We start from the raw sequence: 20,907 nt of genomic DNA, 5'->3' as shown, positions 1-20,907 counted from the left end.
GCTTTCATGAAGCCAAAAGTCTTTCCTACTTCTGTATAACTACATTTAATTGTCCCTTCAATAAATGGCCGAATGTGCATTTGCAAATGTATTTCTCCTTTTTCCCATTTCCCCCTCTTTTTTTTAATCTGGGATAGTTGATGATACGCTGCAATATATTGACCAGCACAATAGCTCACCATTGATTTCTTCTCTTTTGTCATTTTAGTCAAATCTGCAGATAACGTTTTAATTTGAGAGAGCCGTGCAATTGTGTGTGTTTTTAAAGAGAAAAAAAATATGGCAACACCGGCTAAATTAATGTTTTTTGCGCGCACCCGCAAAAAGGCACACACGCTCACACTGACGGGTGAAGAATACAATAAGTGCACATCAAAAGAGAGAAGAAATGTGCTTTTCCTCCAGTAAATAAAAGCTGCAACTAGGCGATAAACAGCGCTCGAAACTATCACAAAGCGGTGCATTATGATTATGCACGTCTTCAAATTGCCTTCATGCGCCCCAACAACAGGCTCGCATGTGTGCGTTTCTTCGATATAAATATATAATTCTAAAGACGCGGATTGGCCACACTTGGTCTTATTAGCACGACGTGCGCTCGAAACCCCGCCAGTGCAGAATCTGGAGGTGTCGGGGACGCGTCGACACGCGTGTCCATGACTGGCTGCTGCGTGTGCGTAAAGGCGCAAAGTAACTTTCTCCCCGCAGCCCGCTCGCAGCTCTCAGTGTCGGTGCGCGGCGAGTTCGCTCCAGAGCTGAACGGATTTCTCACTCTGCTGTCCCGGTGGATACTATCAACATGCAATTTATTAGGTCTACTCTTTACCACTGGTGGATATTTGTGCTCTTCTTTCATCCGTTTTGCGCCTCTCTGGCTCGGACCGAGGGGAATACGATCCGCTACCAGTGCAATGAGGAGGAACCGGCGGGCACGGTGATCGGAAACCTGGCCAAGGACATGTCCTTGAACCCGCCCCACTCCTCCAGGACCAATTTTCGAATGATGAGGCAGTTTAATGACTCGTTCATTCGGGTGAGGGAGAGCGACGGGCAACTGAGCGTCGGGGAACGGATGGACCGGGAGAGAATGTGCCGACACACTCCACAGTGTCTCGTCACTTTTGATGTGGTGAATTTTTCCAAAGAGCGCTACAGATTGATCCACGTCGAGGTGGAGGTAAAAGACATCAATGACAACCCTCCGGAGTTTCCCAGCGCCGAGTCTGTGGTGGAGATTTCTGAAAACGCAGCCGTGGGCTCTCATATTCCTTTGGACCCGGCCGTGGACGCGGACGTGGGCTCCAACTACATCCAAAGCTATCAGATTTCTGTCAACAGTCACTTCACCATTGATGTGCTCCTGAGAGCAGATGGGGTTAAATATGCAGAATTGGTCTTAATGAAGGAGCTTGACAGGGAGAAACAGGCATCGCTCCCTTTGGATCTGACGGCCACAGACGGCGGGAACCCATCCAGGTCCGGTTCGACCAAGATAACCGTCCGAGTGACGGACTTTAACGACAACAGTCCAGTTTTTGATCAAAATAGTTTCTCGGTGAGTTTGCCAGAGGACGCACCGGTCGGCAGCGTGATCCTGGACCTGAACGCGGTAGACGCTGACGAAGGTCCGAACGGCGAGGTTGTCTACGGTTTCGGAAAACAGGTTTCTCACGAGATCCGGGATCTTTTCCACGTGGATAGCAAATCGGGCCGCCTGACCCTCAGGAGCCCGGTGGACTTTGAGGATAAGCGTACGTACGAGCTGGACGTGCAAGCCACCGACCTGGGCCCCAACCCGACGCCCTCGGTTTGCAAAATCGTCATTCACGTGAGCGACGTCAATGACAACGCACCAGGCATCAGCATCACCCCCATGACCTCTATCACCACGGGCACAGCACACATCAGTGAGGCAGCGGAAAAGGACAGCCTGGTGGCCTTGGTCACAACCTCGGACCGGGACTCTGGGGTCAACAGCCAAGTCCACTGCACCCTCTACGGTCACGACCACTTCAAACTACGGCAAGCCTATGAGGACAGCTACATGATAGTGACAGCGGCCCCCTTAGACCGCGAAAGGATCAGCGAGTACAACCTCACAGTCATGGCCGAGGATTTCGGGTCACCCCCTCTCAGAAAGATCACCCAGTACACCATCCGAATCAGCGACGAGAACGACAATGCGCCCCACTTCACCAAGCCCGTGTACGAGGTGTCGGTGGCGGAGAACAACGCCCCCGGAGCCTACCTCGCCACCGTGGAGGCCACGGATGCCGATTTGGCCTACAACGGCAAAATTACCTACAGACTCGTGGACAGTCTGATTATGGGGTCCCCCGTGAACACCTTTGTCTCGCTCAATTCGGTGTCGGGGTCCATCTACGCCCTGCGAAGTTTCAACTACGAGGTCATGAGGCAGTTGGACGTGCACGTCCAAGCCAGCGACGGCGGCTCCCCGCAGCTGCAGAGCACGGCCATCATCCGTTTGAAAATAGTGGATCAGAACGACAACGAGCCTTCTATTATCGAACCCCCTCTTTACAAAGGCTCTGCGGATGTCTTTCTGCCTAAAGACGCCCCTGCGGGTTACGTGGTTACGCAGATAAAGGCCACGGACGCAGACGAGGGCCTGAACGCGCAGCTGTCCTACAAAATCACAGAAGGGGGGCTGCTGGGTTTCTCAGTAGACAAAGACACAGGGAAGGTGCACGTGAGCCGACAGTTGACGTACGACCTCACGGACAATGTCAAAGTGGTGGTGTCAGTCAGCGACAACGGCTCTCCTTCTCTGACCTCCAGTGCGATCATACACTTCAATTTCATCGAGGGCACAGTCCCCAGCGTGCCCTTATCCGCTCAGGACGGCGACGAGTATCTATTTGAGTGGGACACGTCCGTGGCCGTCATTATCATCCTGGCGGGGAGCTGCTCCCTTCTCCTGCTAGCCATCATTCTCATCACAACCATTTGCAGCCGCCGCAGGAAAGAGACGAGGGAGGGCTACGATGACAGGGAGGAGGCACCCAAAAAGGCCGAGAGCGTGGAGAGCGGACGCGTGGACAAGCTGATCGTCGGTCACATGGGCACAGCCTTTGAGCCGCACACCTTCCCCGAGCAGCCGCCCGTGGCCGCCAGCAATGTGGCAGAGATGACCTGCGAGGACGGGCACCAGGCGGCGGGCGTCTTTGAGCCCAACAACAGGGTCATGGAGGGCAAATTAAAGGTAAGTCAGTCATGGGATGCGAATAGTCTGTTGGCAGATTTGGATAACTTCAGTGCAGGGAGGGAGTGTTACCACTCTAATGGTTTGAATACGTGTCGGTTGCTATACGAGCCCTGTGGCTGACTGGTGACCAGTCAAGGGTGGAGGCCGCTTTTCGCCTGGGGTGAAGCGTTGTGCCTACTCTGCTCGACCCTGAACAAGAAAGGCTGTGTAGAAAATGCATTCATGGATCACTGCTAATTTGAGTGTCTGCCTCCATGTCTGATTGTGATTGGCTGGGGACCAGTCAAAGGCGCTCCCAGCCGAGACAGACCACCTCAACAGCGTAGAGGTCAACACTGGTTGAATCATTGGATTGTGGACATAATGAAAGTGTGTCTTGCCTTTTACCTTGGCTCATTTCCTCTCTTCTGTGACTTTCAGGGCTATTCCACTCTGCCCGGCTACGGCAAGGAAGCCGTCAGACCAATAACAATATGGAAGGGTAATTCGTTCACAACAATCTCAGCGAGGGACCCTCACATCAGCGGCAAGGACAGTGGCAAAGGGGACAGCGACTTTAACGACAGCGATTCCGACATAAGCGGGGACGTGCACAAAAAAGACTCGCCCCCCACAAACGGTGAGCATCGCGGCGTCGTGGCAATTATCTGGCATCGAGGTCAAACAATGAATGTCGTTCTCCTCCGCAGCTCTGTGGGCGTGCACGAGCGAGTGCAAAGTGCTGGGCCACTCGGACAGATGCTGGAGCCCGTCGGCCACCAGGCCCAATACCAGCGTGGCCTCCGGGTCCAACCTGACGACTTTCTCCAAGACGGCTTCGCTTCCTCGGGACACCAGGAGGGAACACTACTATCCATCGCACGTGCCCAAAGGCAACGGCCTGCAAAGCGTGTACGAAAAAGTTCAACACCAGGAGTTTGATTATATTCTCGTCGGCCCGCCCACACCTGCCAGAATACAGGAAACTGACGAGATCTCCATTCCAGAGTACACAAACTCTTAAAAACATTCCATTGTACACTACATTGTAACTGACTCGACTGTGTGTTGTGATTGGTTGTATGTCATTTGTCTGTTGGCCTATCTTAACGTGTGAGATCATGTGGAATATGCAAAATTTTGTACATTAATAATATATTTTTCATAAGGCTTCAGTGTAAATGATAAGGACTTTTATTATGACTTTTCAAGAGCATGTGTTATTTAAAAGGGGACATGGGGCATCAAGGGGCTCTTCTGCTGTGAAAAACAATCAATATGAACATTGTTAGTGGTGTGTTTTTTTTCTTGGTCACGTTGTTGCACAAATAAAAAAAGGAAAAATGAATGTTTGTGTTACAAGTCAATACCGGCATCTTTTCTGGAATTGCACGATATGATCAATACTTAAAAAAAAAAAAAAAAAAAAAAAATATATATATATATATATATATATATATATATATATATATATATATATATATATATATATAGCTGATAATTTAATTTGGTCAAAAAGGCTCCAAAATGGCCACCCCACTTTGGTAAAAGTAATCACATTTCAAATATGTATTTCTCCTGTTATTATTCCCTCACTGGTCCAAAATCTCTTTTATTGACAACTCATAAGATTTCACATAAATGCTGTAATACTATATAGGATTCAAATAAGTAATACTACATTTTGCACAAAATCCTATTAACTGCTTATTATATGTATTTATTAATCGATTCACTTACTAATTTATTTTCATGAATGTAATTATAGATTGCCATGGATGTAAACGTTTTTATATCCATATGAAACTATTCAATAACAAAAAAAACCAACCCCTTAAAATCCCATCATCGCACTTTCTATCCAAAATGCAACCAAATGATCTTGAAAATAGATTCATCTGAATAATCTCTTCAATTTTAAGGACCTGCTGCGCCCAAAAGGTCGACTGAAACGACTAAAAACTTTCCCAAACTACTAAAAGATGTGTGTTTATACATTTATTCATTTCATTTTGACATTGTGTAACAACAGAAACCCAAACACTTAAAATATGCTAATTTCACAATCAATACAGCTCCCCAAAGTATAATTCACTGCAAAACTGCTATAATTTGCCAAAACTTTAATGCAGATTAAAAACTGAAGAAAATTAAATAGTTCTTCTGAACACATAGTTTTGCCCAAGTCCAACTAAATTCTCAAGTGATGAATAATGACAAATGCCGTTATATGTTATTCCTGTCATTATTCATTTATTTATTTTCAATATGCTCGTTTCTCAACCATTACAGTTCATTATTTTTTGCATGAAAGCTCATAAAATGAATGTGAGAATTGGCTAAATAACCTCATCTGGCTCCTAAATGTGGTCTTGTGCTAAACTGATAACGTGCATAAGACAGTGTCGTAGTCATTCCGTGTGCTGCCTTCAATTTGCATGCAAATAGTGCGTTGTTGATCAAATGCGCTTCACAATTGCATATTTTTTTTTCAAAGGTCAAATAACTCCATCACCTTTCTGATTGCCTTCCAGCATACCAATTATCCAGAAAATGAGGTTCAATCTGTTTCCAAGCAACAGCAGCACTGCATATTTGACTCTCTTACCCTGTTTGTTCCCCCCCACCCCTCGTTCTTTTCCATTTGTAGCGTGAGTGAGATCATGTGACTGGCCCCGACCGCCGAGTTGGCTTTCCAAGCGCAACCTTAATGAATTAAGCCCTGCGCTCGTGTTTGATTGTGCGTGCTGACGCCACGATGCAGTGCTGCGGATCACAGAGCTCATTAAACTATTAAGAGGATAAAGGCGGCATTAATCACACTGGAGCACACAAACTGAAACAAGCTTTCCGCCTCTGCAATTGATGACACTTATCACTCAGTTCAGACTTTTGAAATAAAAGTGGTTTTAGTTTGGCACTACTGCACGACACGCCCACAGGTAACATCAAGAGGGAAAAAATTCCTCTGCACGTCATTCACACTGACCTGTGAAAATGAACCTCGGGCCACAACGGGAGTCTCAGCGGGAGAGTTTTCAGGGAAGACGAGAGGCAGGGCGACAATGGAAGGACACCCAAAAACTCAACCAAGTTGTGCTTTTGAGCCTTTCGCGCATCGGGTAAGACAAAGTGTAGCCTTTCAATTTATATTACACCGCAGATGTAAGGCTCTGACTGATGCGTCTTACTTGGGTCTTTTGAAATCCGCAAAGGTCAAAACTCCCTCGGGGACCGCTGGGCTGCTGAGATATGGCGCTGTGGCTCTCTCCGTTGGTGCCGTGTTGATGCTCTGCGCCTCCATGGCCGCTCTCCTTCTGAGGAAGGAAAACGAAAGGAATGTAAGTGTCCGCTATGTGATTTTAAAAATGACAAATCTCAGCAAAGACCCAAAACTCAATTTTGAAGGCATCGCTTATTTCCAGTTTTACTAAATCGGTTCACAAATTACTTATTCATAAATATTCGATGCTCTATCTTTGCCAACCATGTACAGTGACAGGCAAAGTGATTAAATAGAAAACAAGAAAGCAATTAATCGGGGTAACCTCATTTTGGACAATTGGAATGTGAGAGATGCCTTGGTTCAATCAAAACAAAGCTTTAAAATATGCCGAAAGCAGAAAACATCCAACCATAGCCTATGCGTAGCTACAAATTGTATTCAAGTATTAAGTAATCATTTAAGTAAAAATAAGTAGGCATCCGGTGATAAAAACTACTCAGTAACCTGATTTTTTTTAAATTAAAGCATGATTGTCAACTAGGCAAAAATATAAAATGAGGACATGCAAATTCAGATATTGCTCAAGGTCATTTTAAGGGAAAATATTACACATTAAATATTTATTTAACAAAATAAAACTAAACTAAATTCCGCCACTATTTTTTGAATTAAACTCTATTTTTGAGGAGAAATAAGAAATATTTATCTTAAAAAAAAAGGTAGTTTTACACTTGCCATCGCTTAGAGTATTTGGTCAAGAGTCATGGCAGAATCCAACGCCGCATATTTTTCCATCTGAGATGCCACTGGCGTTATGTACGTATGTGAATGAACAAAGCAATGCACAGGCCAAATAGGTTTTGACTCACTTCAACGATGCTAAAAACGAGATGAAGTACAGTGTCACAAAAAGCTGGGAAAATGAGACGAGACTCATGCTGCAGGTCCTTTTGTTAGGGGGGGCAAGTTCTTGACTTGCCTCAAGTGGTGGCAACCCACTCTTTGCCACTGCATTGATGCAAGTAGCAAGGTATGATGACATGATGAGTAAATAAAAGGCTTTTTAGGGATCCACGCAGTGCGCAGGCACTTTTAGAATCCTTGTGTTGAAAACTAAATCACACATAGATCAAAATCAAAACTAGATCAAACATAGATCATTTCGAGTAGTCCGAAAATGAACGAGAGGTCGGCCATTTTGGTTTAAAGTAGCCATTTTAGCCAAGTTCCAAAACTCCAACTTTGCCCAAATTCCATATTCCAAATTAATTTGGTAATTCAGACATAGATGAATTTCCATAGTGACAGGTGGTGCTAGAAAGACACTACAACACTTTTGTAGTCATCTGAAGCTGTTTTAGTAGTCAAGTGCGCGTCCCAGTATAACAATGTAAAACAATCGAATTTTGCTCAATGCAACGTTGTTATATACAGAGAAAAAATAATGAGGACCCCCTGTCAATCACCTTAATGCAAACGGAAAACGTGCATTTTGAAATATGTTTGTCAAAGCACATCAAATGCTTGCGAGCCCACCGCATATTTCTATGTTGACTTGGATCTTAATGAGCTCACCTGTAAAGCAAAGATCAGCAGGCTACCCATCGCCCCTCTTGCCACCCCCTTCACAGCGCCCCCTGGCTCGGCTCCTGCTGAGCACAAAGCACACAGGACTTCGCGAATGCGAGCCAACACGAGGAAAGCAAAAGCAGCATTGCACTTGTTTCCCCGAGCCCCGTTGCACTTCCAGCGCTTCCCACTCCACTAATGACTCATTTAACGTCCCGCGTTGAACGCTTGCAGGTGTACAGCGCTCATTACAGCATGAACATCAACGGGGAGGTGAGGGAGGGCTCCGTGGAAATCGATTCCGACGACAACGTGGAAATGTTCAAAACGGGGAGCGGAGACGAGGAAGCCGTGGAGATCCGGGACTTTCAAAGCGTGAGTGACTTTGCCCCCGTCGCAAAAAAGGTCGAGCCGACGTTCAGTCTGTCGGTTTTCGCAAAGCTGTGAGTGTAAATATGGCATCTCTGTGATTTGGCGCAGGGAATAACTGCAATCCGATTCTTCGGGGGAGACAAGTGTTATATAAAATCCCAAATCAAAGGCAACCTACCTCGCCTGGGAGCTCACAACAAAGACTCACTGATGTCTGACCCGGTATATGCACACTGGCCTCTCTTGAATGTCACAATTTCCACTTTTTCTGAGTTCTTCTGCTTCTCCTGGCAGACTGATGAAGACATGCCTGTGAGGTTTGATGAAGAGTTCCTCATCTGGGTTTCTTCCGAGCAGCCGCTCAAGGACATCGCTTTCTTGAGCCCCAAGATTCTGGCTCTGTGTGGAGAGCTACCTATTTACTGGCTCCAACCACTTATCCCCAAAGGTTTGCTTTTCATAAAGTGACTCACAGCATTCCAAAGTCTGGGGAAGAACTGAGTTGATATTGGCCAGCTTTGGTCTATTTCAAATGTCTTTCATAGTTCATCCCAGTGGAAGCCCGTGTGAGGGATGTGCCCCACTAGATCGTCATTTTATTTGGCATTGAAGTTAGACCACACTCCAGTTTGTGATATTTGTTGGATCGTGTAAGAAGCTAACACAGAAATCTATGTAGTCACTCAATACTTGACTGAACACAATTGATGCAGAAGAACAATTACTCAAGAATCAATTTAAATTCCTTTCATCAAGTTGTTTAATACCCGCTGAGTCAGGCCAATCAAACAAAAAATAGGAGGTAACAACCCAGCAAATAAAATCAAGAATGGAGCTCACTGGGCAAACAGACTGGCAGAGTCTTTACTGTTGAGAAATCAAGTCTACAACAAAATAACTTTTCATCTTTTTCACCAAAATAGGACAAATTTCAGCGGAACATCTATGGGCCAATGTGATTAAATCTGGTTCTTCATTCCCTTCTTTAATCCTTATAGAATGTTTTACTAGTCATTTGCACTTCCTATTCCTGATCACCTCTAGCTAATGTCACCCAGGAATAATAATAATGTATTTGAATTTATGTCGTCTGAACTGTCGTTTTGCCTGACCTGAGTAGTTGACGGTTCGCTATTGAAAACTGTCTACGGTTTGTCGACACACTTGTGCCAGTTAGAGTGAAACACATGTGAACAGACAACGACAAAGGTGGATGTATTGTGTAGGAAAAAAAAAAAGGATAGTCATAAAATATGCAAGGCCACTTCATATCACTGCTGCTAATTGAATAATTCACCACGTCTGAGGAGGTTGGGGCCCATGTAGGATTGCACTTGGGAGGACACGGTGGGCATCTTTGCGAACGCTGACCCAATACTCTCGCCTCTTGTGGCTGCCCTGACAGATGGGGTAAGGGGGAAGAGGAGGAGGAGGGACTCACAACGGGCCAAGCGGCAGTCCCGTGTGGAGGTGTTGGAGGTGACGGCAAAGGAGGACTCCTCCAGGTTGGGAAAAGATGGAGGGGAGGAGGAGCTTCAGTCAGATGTGGGATCGGGATTCAACCCAGAGAATCCCTATCATGTGAGTAGAGCGCGTTGTGCTCGAAACCAGGCTTCAAAGCTGTTGAATTTTATATGAGCCGTCAAGAGGCGTTTACGGAGCTCTGCAGAAACCCTTGAAAGCAACAACAACCCTTGAAACGTTGCTGTTTTGTCAACAATTTCACACACGACTGCTTTGCATTCGTCTGGCCCTGTTACAATGAATGTTGGAAAAGAAACAGTCGAGTTCCCATAACAGAAAAATGAAATTGGATGGATGGATGGATGGATGGATGGATGGATGGATGGATGGATGGATGGATGGATGGATGGATGGATGGATGGATGGATGGATGGATAGGACACAACGATGGTCAAACAGATACTATCGATCACGTGTCAAGCTCCGGACCTCAAGGGTCACTATTCAGCATGTTTCCCTTCTCTAAAAGGACAAAGTGTGAAAGAGTGTTCACAAATGAGTGTTTAGCATGTCACAGTGAATGGGTAGCGGCCCAAACTGCAGGTCACCCCGGCAACAGCTGCCACCACAAGTTGTTGAACTTATAAAAGTGATGCAAAAACTCCCATTGCTTATAAAAATTCATATTGCCTAAGAGAACCCCAGTCACATGTTTGGCCGGATGAGCGCTTTGGACTTTTTTTTTTCCTATTTTCAGACCATCTAAATTGCAAATGAGCATGAATTTTAAAAAAGATCGCTCATCAAAAGTAACACTGCTTGAAAAACTTGCAGCGCGGAGGAGGCACAGGGACCGTCGCTGGCGCCGACGAGGGAGGCGCCATGACCTTTGACTCCATGCTGGACCACCAGGGGATCTGCTGCGCCGAATGCCAGCGCAGCTACACGCACTGTCAGAGAATATGCGAGCCTCTGCGCGGCCACTGGCCCTGGCCGTACAACTACAGAGGATGCCAGGTAGCTTGCAGAGTCATTATGCCGTGTCGCTGGTGGGTGGCACGCATCTTGGGCATCGTATAAGCAATGCACCCAAGACCCTAAAGGTCTCTCAACTTTCTGCTTGTGTGCCGCTACACTTTCTTTTCAAGTTAGACTAGCAGAGAACTACTGGCAAGCGGGACATTTCAAGAATGATAGCACATTAACTCGGAAGCATAACATGACTGTGTGAATGCGGAGAAAGAATCTCGTATAAAAGTGCATGAAGACATTTTTACAATCAAGTCTTTTTTGATCACTAGCGCTGATATGGGCCAATAAATATCTCGGCTAAACCTATGAAATAACTGAATCACAGAAGCCTTTTTGTTTAGCTAAGTAACATTTTCAGCAAATAATAGAAACAAAAAAGCACAGATGTCAAATCATCATCAGATCGATGCATTAACTTCATGTCCACATTACAGTGATGTCATAATATAAGACTTTGATTGACAGCGATTTCTGCCTACATGTAGCAACTTTTATTGAGCTTGGCTGTGATACGCCATGATATTCAAACTAGCCTCATTTATTTATTCTTTAGCATTTTAGCTTAGCGGTAGTGTCTCTCAGCATTCATCAGTGGTAATCACAAGTATTGGTAATATCAATTTTAAAAGCAGTAGTTCTTTTTTCTTTCACACTAACAAACACAGTGTCTACAATTAGCAAGCATGTGTAAGTATTGTGGCGGCTTAATGTGTATTTCAGCACGCTAAAAGCTATCCCCCTGACATCGTGTCGCTTTTGCGAGTGCAGCATTTGCAATAAATTGTCGTTTAAGTATTGGCTGGCCTTCATGTTTTTTTATGTGTCACATGTTGTTTCCATGGTTCCACTCCGTACTTCTCTGATAAAACTGAAGTGACAGCGAGGTTTGCCGCATCTTCCATTCACAGCTCCCAATGTGTTTGAAGGCAATGCAATTTGCCCATGCTGACATCTGTATTGATGTGAACTAATGTGAGATGAGTGTCGTAGCGATGATGGAAAATATTTCTATAAAAGTGACATTTTGATTAAACCTTTTTCTTTGCTTCACCCTGGTGAAAGGAGAAAGAGGGTACGGAAGCTGAGCAGCCCGATAATGTGATCACAGCCTTTTATTTCACTGCTGTTATTTGAGCTTTTGGGCTACTCTGAATAGCTGTGACCAAAAAAAAAAAAAAAAAGGAACAAGGATAAAAAATCAAAAGAAATCTGATTACTATCTCCAAAGCCATATGCCACCTCTCTAAATAATTGAGAGGAGCCGTGTTGCGATCAGGATGATTTCACACAGTGTGATCCAGGCACATCAAACTACAACAGATGTGAAATTGCATCATATCTGCCAACACGTACAACCGCATTGAAACTCAGCAGTGTGAGGAAACGACACAAAGAGATGCTTGTCTCTTCTGCGGGAGATTTGTGCGGGTTTTCATGGGGGTAGAGGTGCTTATCACATCTGCTCCGCTGATAAGGCGTCCTGTGTGCTTCCGTAGGCTATATAATATTAATCCTTCTCCCACGTCTGCACATGCACTTAAAGGAAGGTGACAAGCGTGACATATCCAGGACCTCCTGACGGCTCGCGCTCTGCATGGCAGCCGCCAAAAGAGCCCCCCGAAGTAGCCTCCAGTGATGTAAATTTGCAGGGGGGAGTCCAATTTCTATCACAGGACTGTCAGCGCCATGGTCATTAAACTAAATCATCCCGCTGCGTGTCACATCTCTCCCTTCAATCATTGACTTATGTGTGGACTGCAGATTGCCGTCGCCCACAACAACAGTGTCGTTCGGACTTGAGTGATGCGAGGGTATCATTCTCAAGGTGTTGAAAATATGCCGGATTTTAGGGGTGCTCCATTGTAGTGTCCAACGAGATGGTGCTACCGTAATCCAATGGATACAAAACATTTTGATCAGCTAGCAACTTGGGCAGGAAGCTAACATAGCCGTCGACATCTTTACGGCTCATTCTTGTCAAACAGCGCAAACGGATGAAACATTTCAGGGTGACTGGGGGGATCCAGAAATTCAATTTCTATACTGCTGTGCTCATGAATTTTCCATCCCGGTTGATTTTGGGTGAGAACACACCTTGGAGAATTTAAAGTATTCTATGAAACCAGCGAGATAGTTTTAGGTGTGACTAGCTAAATTATATAAAAAAAGAAAAAAAAGTCATACCAAATTTTGGTAAAAAGTTGACAGGTGGTGGCTACCCAGCTGCTAGCATCAGAAGCCAATCTCAGCTACGGAAAATGTGCATCTTCTCCCTATGCATACAATTCAGTTCAATTCAACTGAGCTTTGGTGCGTTTTGCTGTCAGCTATTTCTTCATCTCCCACCTTCTCGGAATATGTTGATACAGCTGCACGAGACAAAAGCGTGTGTCTGCGCAAGACAAAGAAGATGAAAAGCACAAAGAAAGACAGAACAAAACCAACAACAACACACAAAAAGCCCACCATTTCACCACAAGCAACCGCTGAAAGATGGCATTCCAACAAAAGAGGGAGCAACAACAGTGGAATATGTTATCCCGAGGCCCTGTTTGCAGAAAGTCTTGTTTTCCCTTCTCCGTCTCATAAGAGGAGACGTATAAACCCCTATTGAGGCGAGGAGATGAATGCGTCGGAGAGCGTGCTCAGCGTGTGAGACGGTGCATCCCTCTGGAGCCGAGCTTACCCAGGCAGCCCTGCAGGCCCATGAAACAAACAGAGCTTTGTGAGCACTGACCCACTGTGCCCAGCGGCCACACTGCAAACCTCCACTAGTGTGCGAAGAGAGAAAAAAAAGAAAAAAAATGTCTACGGCGGTGGCGGGCGGAATTCGCTCAACCCTCCACCTGCGTTTTCATCACTGCGAAACAAGAAAACGCAGGCGGGGGACGCCACCGCTGTGACAACTGAATTAAAAAGCCACTCGGAATGCCTCTTGTCCGGGATTTATTTTGTGGCACGCTCTAATCAAGGCCCCCCTACGCTCCCTCGAGCTCCGTATAAAAACGTCAATAGCTGCCCATAAATATGCCTGCTGTTGACCAGGAGGCATTAGAAGTGTGAAGTGAAGCACTCTGCTAGTCGCGGCGGCCTACATTTGATTGCATGTTTTCCATTACATCCAGACATGAATGAAATAAACAGTAGTGACAGACCATTTTGCACCTTAACCACAACACAGAAACCCTTTTAGGCTTTGCTCATTATGCTTCCTTTTTTTTTCTGCAAGAAACCACTGTGGTATATTCACAAATGCTGGCAAACACACACACACACACACACATCAGCAATAAACACCCAAACACCAGTGATTGTTCCATTTCCTTCCCTGCTGAATGGTCCAAAATAAAAAAAAAAGGAGATGGGGGTGATACAAGGCTTAAATGCTTTTAATCCCATGGTTGAGTGACCACTTGCAGTCCAGCCAATGAGTCTGACATTTGCAGCTCTTTGTATTTCTTGAACATCTGCAGGAGAGCCCACTTGAGACTCCCATTAGCCTCTCCCTCCCACCTTCAATTTTCTCTCATGCTCTACATTTAGAATGCAAGCTTTTTGGCATGATGGAACCAAGTGTCAATATCATCTTCAAGCAATAAAGGCAATATAGCTCAGCCATGAAATACAATTGTTGCCTTGAGGTACATCTGTATTTCGTAAATGGCGTATATATTGGGGGTTGAAATCACGAGTCGGCACGTCAACTTCGTTTCACAGTTTGAAGTCGAAGAATCGCCAGCAGTATGGAGGCCTCACTAAAATCAACAGGAGTTAACTTTGCACGGAAAACTAGCTGCAATGCCTGCGTGGGAAAAATGAAATCAGTAGCAAAATATTCAAGTCTATCCTCTGATACAACAAACGGTACCCACTAACACTAGCTGACCAGCAGCCTTAAATCCCTGTCAGCCATCAGCAAATTCACCAAACACCCTTATGTGACAGCAAAAAGACAGGCACTAAACTGCAACGGTCGATCAATAACCACTTAATGGTATAAATGAACGGGTAATGTCAATAAAGAAAACTTCCAAGCAGCATTTGTCGCATCTATCAGCTTTTTACCTACAGACAATCCTCTTCCTTCTTCTGGTTGCCATCCAATCACAAATCAAAGACATCTCCAGGCTCTCACAAACAGTGGGATTTTATAAAAGTCGTGCAATTTTTCACATAACATTTCCGCAAAGTATTTTAAAATACAATGTTTTTAGTTTTACCCTCGCGAGAAAATGGCATGGAACGCATCATACAAAGTCTTCTGACTAACATGACAGCTACTGTCACAATTCGTGCTAAACACTGAGCCTCCTCGTGATGACGAGCATACAATTGCGGACAGTTACTTAGAACAGGGTGTTCAAAAATAACCGGCAATCAGGAGCCATCTGCTTATTCTTTGTGTGTGTCAAGAACAATTTCTAAAACTTTACCAAATATTACAAAAAAAATATTCTGAATATAACTTTGTTCTTCTATCTATACCAGCAACGTATATGGACGGACGGACGAATTGAATATTCCTCCATTAGATGGTAAAATTTACCGTAAACAAGTGTTCACATTAGTCTGTCTAGTATCTCGACTTTTGACATTGTTTTTCTAAGAAAAACATGAAAACAAAATTGCTTATTCTTAGCACGCTGCATTTGCCTACTGTTTTGACTCAGATCAAAATCAGATCACATCTTCTGAAACATAATTTCCTGTCGTTCCAAATTCCTTTGCATGCCAGAAAATACAAATACGGCATAGATGGGAATGTGTCCAGCATGATTGAAATCAAATCGAAATTTAAAATGCAGATTTGGATTGATAGTTATTTGCATGTATTACATTTCATCTTGTGTTTTACAGCCAAATAAATGTCTGCTAAACTGCTGGTGTAGTATATTTGTTTGAGGGCAAAGATGAAGAGAAAGGAAGGTTGCCTTCCAAAAATAACGGCCCGAGAGGTCGCGCGGTACGAGTATGCGCGCCAACAATCATCAAGCACGTTGGCAGCGTGCAAAGCAACACAAAGCACTCTCCAATTATACTGTGGCATTAGCGGTAGTCGGAGTAGCAGTAGTGGGATTACACTGCCTGTGTAATGAAACATTATAGCAATTCTCTGTGTGCAGCAGCCACAGCAGGATTGTTTTGCTCCATGTCCCGCAATCGGCAGCACACAAATAGAAAATGTGGAGTGAGTTGTTGCTCTAAATTGAACACACAAAGGGATTTTTTGTTTTTTAAAAAAAACACGTGCTGTTCATCGAACTAAGTGATGGAGGTTTTCGGACGTATGAGCTTTCACTTCATTTTTCTAAAGCACTTGTTTTCATTAGGGTAGCCGGTGAGTTTATGTCTATCCCAGTTGTCTTGAGCAAGCGGCAGACAAATAAACAAACAATCAGTCATACTCACATTCTCACCTACGAATAATTTAGAATCTTCAGTAAGCCTATGGCCCATCGCGCACTGAGGAATGTGGTCCAACTCGACTGAAATGGACCATTGCAAAATGTATTACAGTTAGCAACTCTTCGCTGGACGCCAAGCAATTGAGTCCCTGAGAACTTGTAACAGGTTTTGAGACTCCACATACAAAATACTCTTTTTGTTTTTCGTTTTTATTACTGAACCACAAACAAATAACGTGATTGTCAACAAAATTAATAGCTACGTTAACTAACTAGGCTAGCAAGGTGTGATGCAACCAGCAACATCACTTATGAAAAACAAAAAGCACGTAAATTCTACAGAGGGAGCCCGCAGATAGTTTCAAAATTCAAACTCAAAAGATTTTTTTCTTGCAATGCAATTTCAATTTGTGTCTTTTGTAACTTACTCAAAATGTGATCAGGGTATGACTCATTTTGGATTTTAGTTAAACTATAAACACCACTTTTTTATAGACTATTAACAGAGCACCAAAAGATCATCGGTATGAAATGATAAAAAGAGAGTGACAAACCTCCCCTCTGTGCATTCCCATTAATTTCTGTTCCAAAGACCTTGGCGGCGCTACAGGAAATGCAACCCAGGTTTGCCATCAAATACGTTGTCAGAACCCAACATCATATGATCCTCCGGTGGGGTGCATAGAAGAGGCTATAAATAGCTCAAAGTCAAGCCGCCTTGAGACGACACAACTGCAAAAGTTAGGGGAGAAAAAAAGAGCAGTTAAGAGGTTTTGTCGCTTGAAAGCAAAAGTGATAAACTTTATGAAGGCAATGCATTTTTTTTTTTTTTTTTTAGGAGTGAGCAAGCTCGGGCGCTCAGATGGGTCGCCCCAGGGGCCTGGCTCCATACTTAAGGCTTACAACAGCCTCATTATCTCACGTCACATCCCTGCAACAGTTTTTTCACAGCAAGACGGCCTCCTCTAACGCCACGAGGCATCGCACCAATCTCCTTGCAAAAAACTATACTGTACACCGTTGCCATATGGACACCATTTTGAACCGGAGTAAAGACAAAAAAGCCCGCGGGCTGATTCCCCTGATAACAAAATGAATATTTTATCTCATCTCCATCTCATTTGCACCACATTATTAAATACAACTCCCCGTTTTTTAATTAATTGATAGAACAGATCAAACACAGGTTTACACTTTGATTTTTATAGAGAATCATTTTTCCACCAACAACCATTTTAATCTTACTATAGGAAAACTATCATACGACGCGTGACGCAAATTAATAACTGTCAGCACACTTAAAATGCTTGTCGCGCTTTTGCGTGAGCCGTTTCAGTGATGAGTTCTTTTACCTGACACCCCACTGATTAATTAATTTCACACTGTTTAATTATATCCACAGTCTGGGCAGCACCGTAGGGGAGCCTCCAGATTACCAGAGGGGGTTTGAGACGGCTGCACCCTCCCTGCGGCGGTGTGCCGACGTCATCATGCGCCATCATGGTGTCACTGTCACTTAGACCTCATCTGTCTGCATTAACATTAGCAGATGCAAAGTTTGACACCACTTGACATTGTTTAGCATATGACACAAGGACTGCTGTTGTGGAGTACCAATAATCTTGATGTTAGCTCCAAACGTAACCTGCTGACAATATCCGCTACGGTACGGTACTGGCTACTTTATCATTATTTTCCAGACTATAAGTCGCTCCGGAGTATAAGTCGCACCAGCCATAAAATGCATAATAAAGATCGGAGTATAAATCGCATTTTGGGGGGAAATTTATCTGATAAAATTCAACACAAAGAACAGTGTCTTCTTGAAAGGCAATTTAAAATAAAAATAGAATAGGCAACAACAGGCTGAAGGTACGGTATGCTAACATTGCATAAACACATAGTAAACAGGCCTAGAGATGTGAAAATAACATGTGAAATGATATAATGTGTTAATAATGTCACACATAAGTCACTCCTGAGTATGAGTCGCACTCCCGGCCAAACTATGAAAAAACTGCGACTTATTGTCCGGAAAATACAGTAATTGAGTGTTTTTAATGGCAATGATACAGTTGATGGCTCACAATAGGCAAAGGTAAATAGTGGGCTCTGTTAAGATCAGAAGTTATCTGTTCCTATGTATTTTGTTATTAAAAACTCAACAGTAATTATTTATCTTAGTAAACAACCATCAGTTGAGATTGTATGACCCCATGGCGTGAATTCAACAGTCAATAACCCTTTCGAAACCTGAACAGTCAATATTTGGCTGTTCCAAAGTTATGTAAATGAGCAAAAACCACAAAAAGACTCCTGGGTTACCCCCTTTCCAAAACGAATATGCGGTCATACAAAAGGATTGGAATACGTACTCATTAGCTGATGTTTTATTCTCAGAAAACAAAATCTCTGTTGTTTGATATGTGTTTTGCTATCTGTTTCCCAATCTGTGATTGACAGATAAGCTTGTAAAACAATCCATCATTGTTCGGTGGAGCAGACTGACATCAGAGTAAACGAAATAATAGAAGTTGCTATTGTGCCCGCCATTGTTGTTGAGTCAAAAGCTCAAAGTCGCACTGATGTCGGCGCATGTTTTGTAGAAAGCAACCAGGGTTGCGCCTTTTTTGCCGCACAGCGGGAAAATCGTGTGTGGGGGCCTCAATGCGCGACGTACTCTCTCTGTTCTCTTGAAACATATTTTTGGAACATATTTTTTGATCTCTAATCACAAACAATAACAGAAGATACTTTCATTTGGCACCGACGGGGGACGGTTTGGAAGGCTCAATTACACATTTATATGGTGCGCATCCATTCTCGTTTCTTGATTCATCATATTAATGAGAATTAAACGGGATTCATGCAGCAAAGATAATCAAGTTTTGATTCATTGTTAATGATTGGTTAAACATGGGCAGCATGGTGCACACCTGGTTACCTTGTCTGCCTCAAAGTTTGAGAAACAGATTGGTGCATTTGCTATAAAGTTAGACAGTAAAATTAAATTGGCATATTGATTTTTGAAACACAATCAGTCTGGGAGTACACTTAAATACCAATTTGGTCACGGATCAAATTCAAATCTCAAGTCACTATTCCGCCGTATATAGAAGTGATAAACGTGAAATGGTAAAACCATCTTCCCTGCCTCTTGTAGTTATTAGCGATCACACATTAGTCCAGCTAGCAACGCAACCTTGAAAATCTCCCAGCCCCCACGCACAATAACAATGTCAAATGGCAGGGTTTTTTTTTTTTTTTTGTGCAAGGCAACATGTGTTTTGACGTGAGTACCCTAGAGTCGGTGTTCACACCACTTGCCCTGGGCAAGGCCCGTGACTCAGTCGCAGCCATTATATCAAATCGGCGCAAGTGTCAATCGCGTATCATACGCCGCCCGCTCTCTAATCACTCCTTTGGCCGTCACGTTAACATGGCAGCCATCATCGTGAATCTCATCACACCTTCCTGACACTTACGTGAATATTGTGAGGGCCCGTCGGGAACATCATTCAGGGTTACCTCTCACACACACAGAACAAAAATCACGGCAACACAGTGCAGTTAGTTTTTTCCACACATACGAAGCTAAAACACTCATACAATCCTCCCACAAAGACACACTACTGAAATTTTACGCGCTTATATTCACTACTGAAACACTCACACACACTACTGAGATTTTTTTTTTCCGAGAGCATTTCAGTAGTGTGTGAGGAAAGGTAATCCTGAATTAAGTCCCTGACGGCCCCTAATACGTTGTTGTGCTGCACGAGTCGTCGGAGTCTCCGCCCGCCTCGCGATGACTGATTGATGGCGTCTTATTTTTAATGCATTGTTAAATGTGTAATGCTGGGAGACATTTTATGAAAGACCTGCGAATGGAAAGGGGAAGGAAGAGCGCAGATGACAGAATGAGGTCAGGAGCAGAGATGGATGTGTGCGAGGGGGGGGGGGCGTTGAGGGGCTAGACGGCAGCACCTGATAGGTCTCGCTGTCACAGGACGAGGTGAGCGCAAATAAGAGCGTTAATGCTGTGTCAGTCAGTCGCCACGCCAATTAAAAGTTGAGCCGGTTGAAAAAGGTTCTCGCATTCCGCCGGCGTGCTCGCCAGGCGTCCACAAAAGGGAAAGAGAATTAAATTGCTGATTCTAATCGCGCTGTGTTTTCTGTTATTGTTTGGCCTTTATTGTATCAACACTGCAAAATGCTCTCATTTATCCTCCCTGGCGCAGCTGACACTTTTCCTGAATGCTCGGTCTTTGCATTTAGAGCGGTATTGGCAAACTCTCAGGGAGGAAAGCAAGTAAACGATTGACTTTGGATGGTGTATGAAAAGAGGAAAACTCAGGAACCTGAGGACAAATGATGAATTCGCATAATTTTTTTTTTCTGCAAAGAGAAAAAACTATTTTCTTGTGATATTCCAACATCATTTTTTTCTTGGATGATGACTCTGCAGAATACAATGATTGTGCTGTAAAATGAGACCACAAAAATGGCAGACGAGAACTCTTGAACTTTATCTGTAGTTAATTAGAGGCGCTTTAAATGTCGACAGGTGAGTGGTGACTTGAGTATGCAATTGGTTATTTCTGAATGCAGCCACGTCATTACTTCTACGAGGG

The 20,907-nt window shown here is 44.0% G+C and overlaps 2 protein-coding genes across 2 annotated transcripts; both read left to right on the top strand.

Annotated features, from left to right (window-relative positions):
- The first annotated feature begins 668 nt into the window (after positions 1-668).
- On the top strand, positions 669-4,515 carry si:ch211-199f5.1 (protocadherin-8). Its single transcript, XM_061287238.1, has 3 exons — positions 669-3,223; positions 3,647-3,845; positions 3,916-4,515. Exons 1-3 carry the CDS (start codon positions 800-802, stop codon positions 4,227-4,229), a joined length of 2,937 nt encoding a protein of 978 aa, XP_061143222.1. The 5' UTR covers positions 669-799; the 3' UTR covers positions 4,230-4,515.
- Positions 4,516-6,219: 1,704 nt separating this feature from the next.
- On the top strand, positions 6,220-11,666 carry cnmd (chondromodulin). Its single transcript, XM_061287334.1, has 7 exons — positions 6,220-6,327; positions 6,421-6,546; positions 8,235-8,375; positions 8,481-8,594; positions 8,667-8,820; positions 9,778-9,953; positions 10,671-11,666. Exons 1-7 carry the CDS (start codon positions 6,271-6,273, stop codon positions 10,914-10,916), a joined length of 1,014 nt encoding a protein of 337 aa, XP_061143318.1. The 5' UTR covers positions 6,220-6,270; the 3' UTR covers positions 10,917-11,666.
- Positions 11,667-20,907: the final 9,241 nt, after the last annotated feature.

The sequence above is a fragment of the Syngnathus typhle genome, linkage group LG9 (assembly GCF_033458585.1).
Source record: "Syngnathus typhle isolate RoL2023-S1 ecotype Sweden linkage group LG9, RoL_Styp_1.0, whole genome shotgun sequence".
Lineage (NCBI taxonomy): Eukaryota > Metazoa > Chordata > Actinopteri > Syngnathiformes > Syngnathidae > Syngnathus > Syngnathus typhle.
The sequence above is the reverse complement of the archived record's forward strand: the minus strand, read 5'-3'. Positions and strand labels throughout refer to the sequence as shown.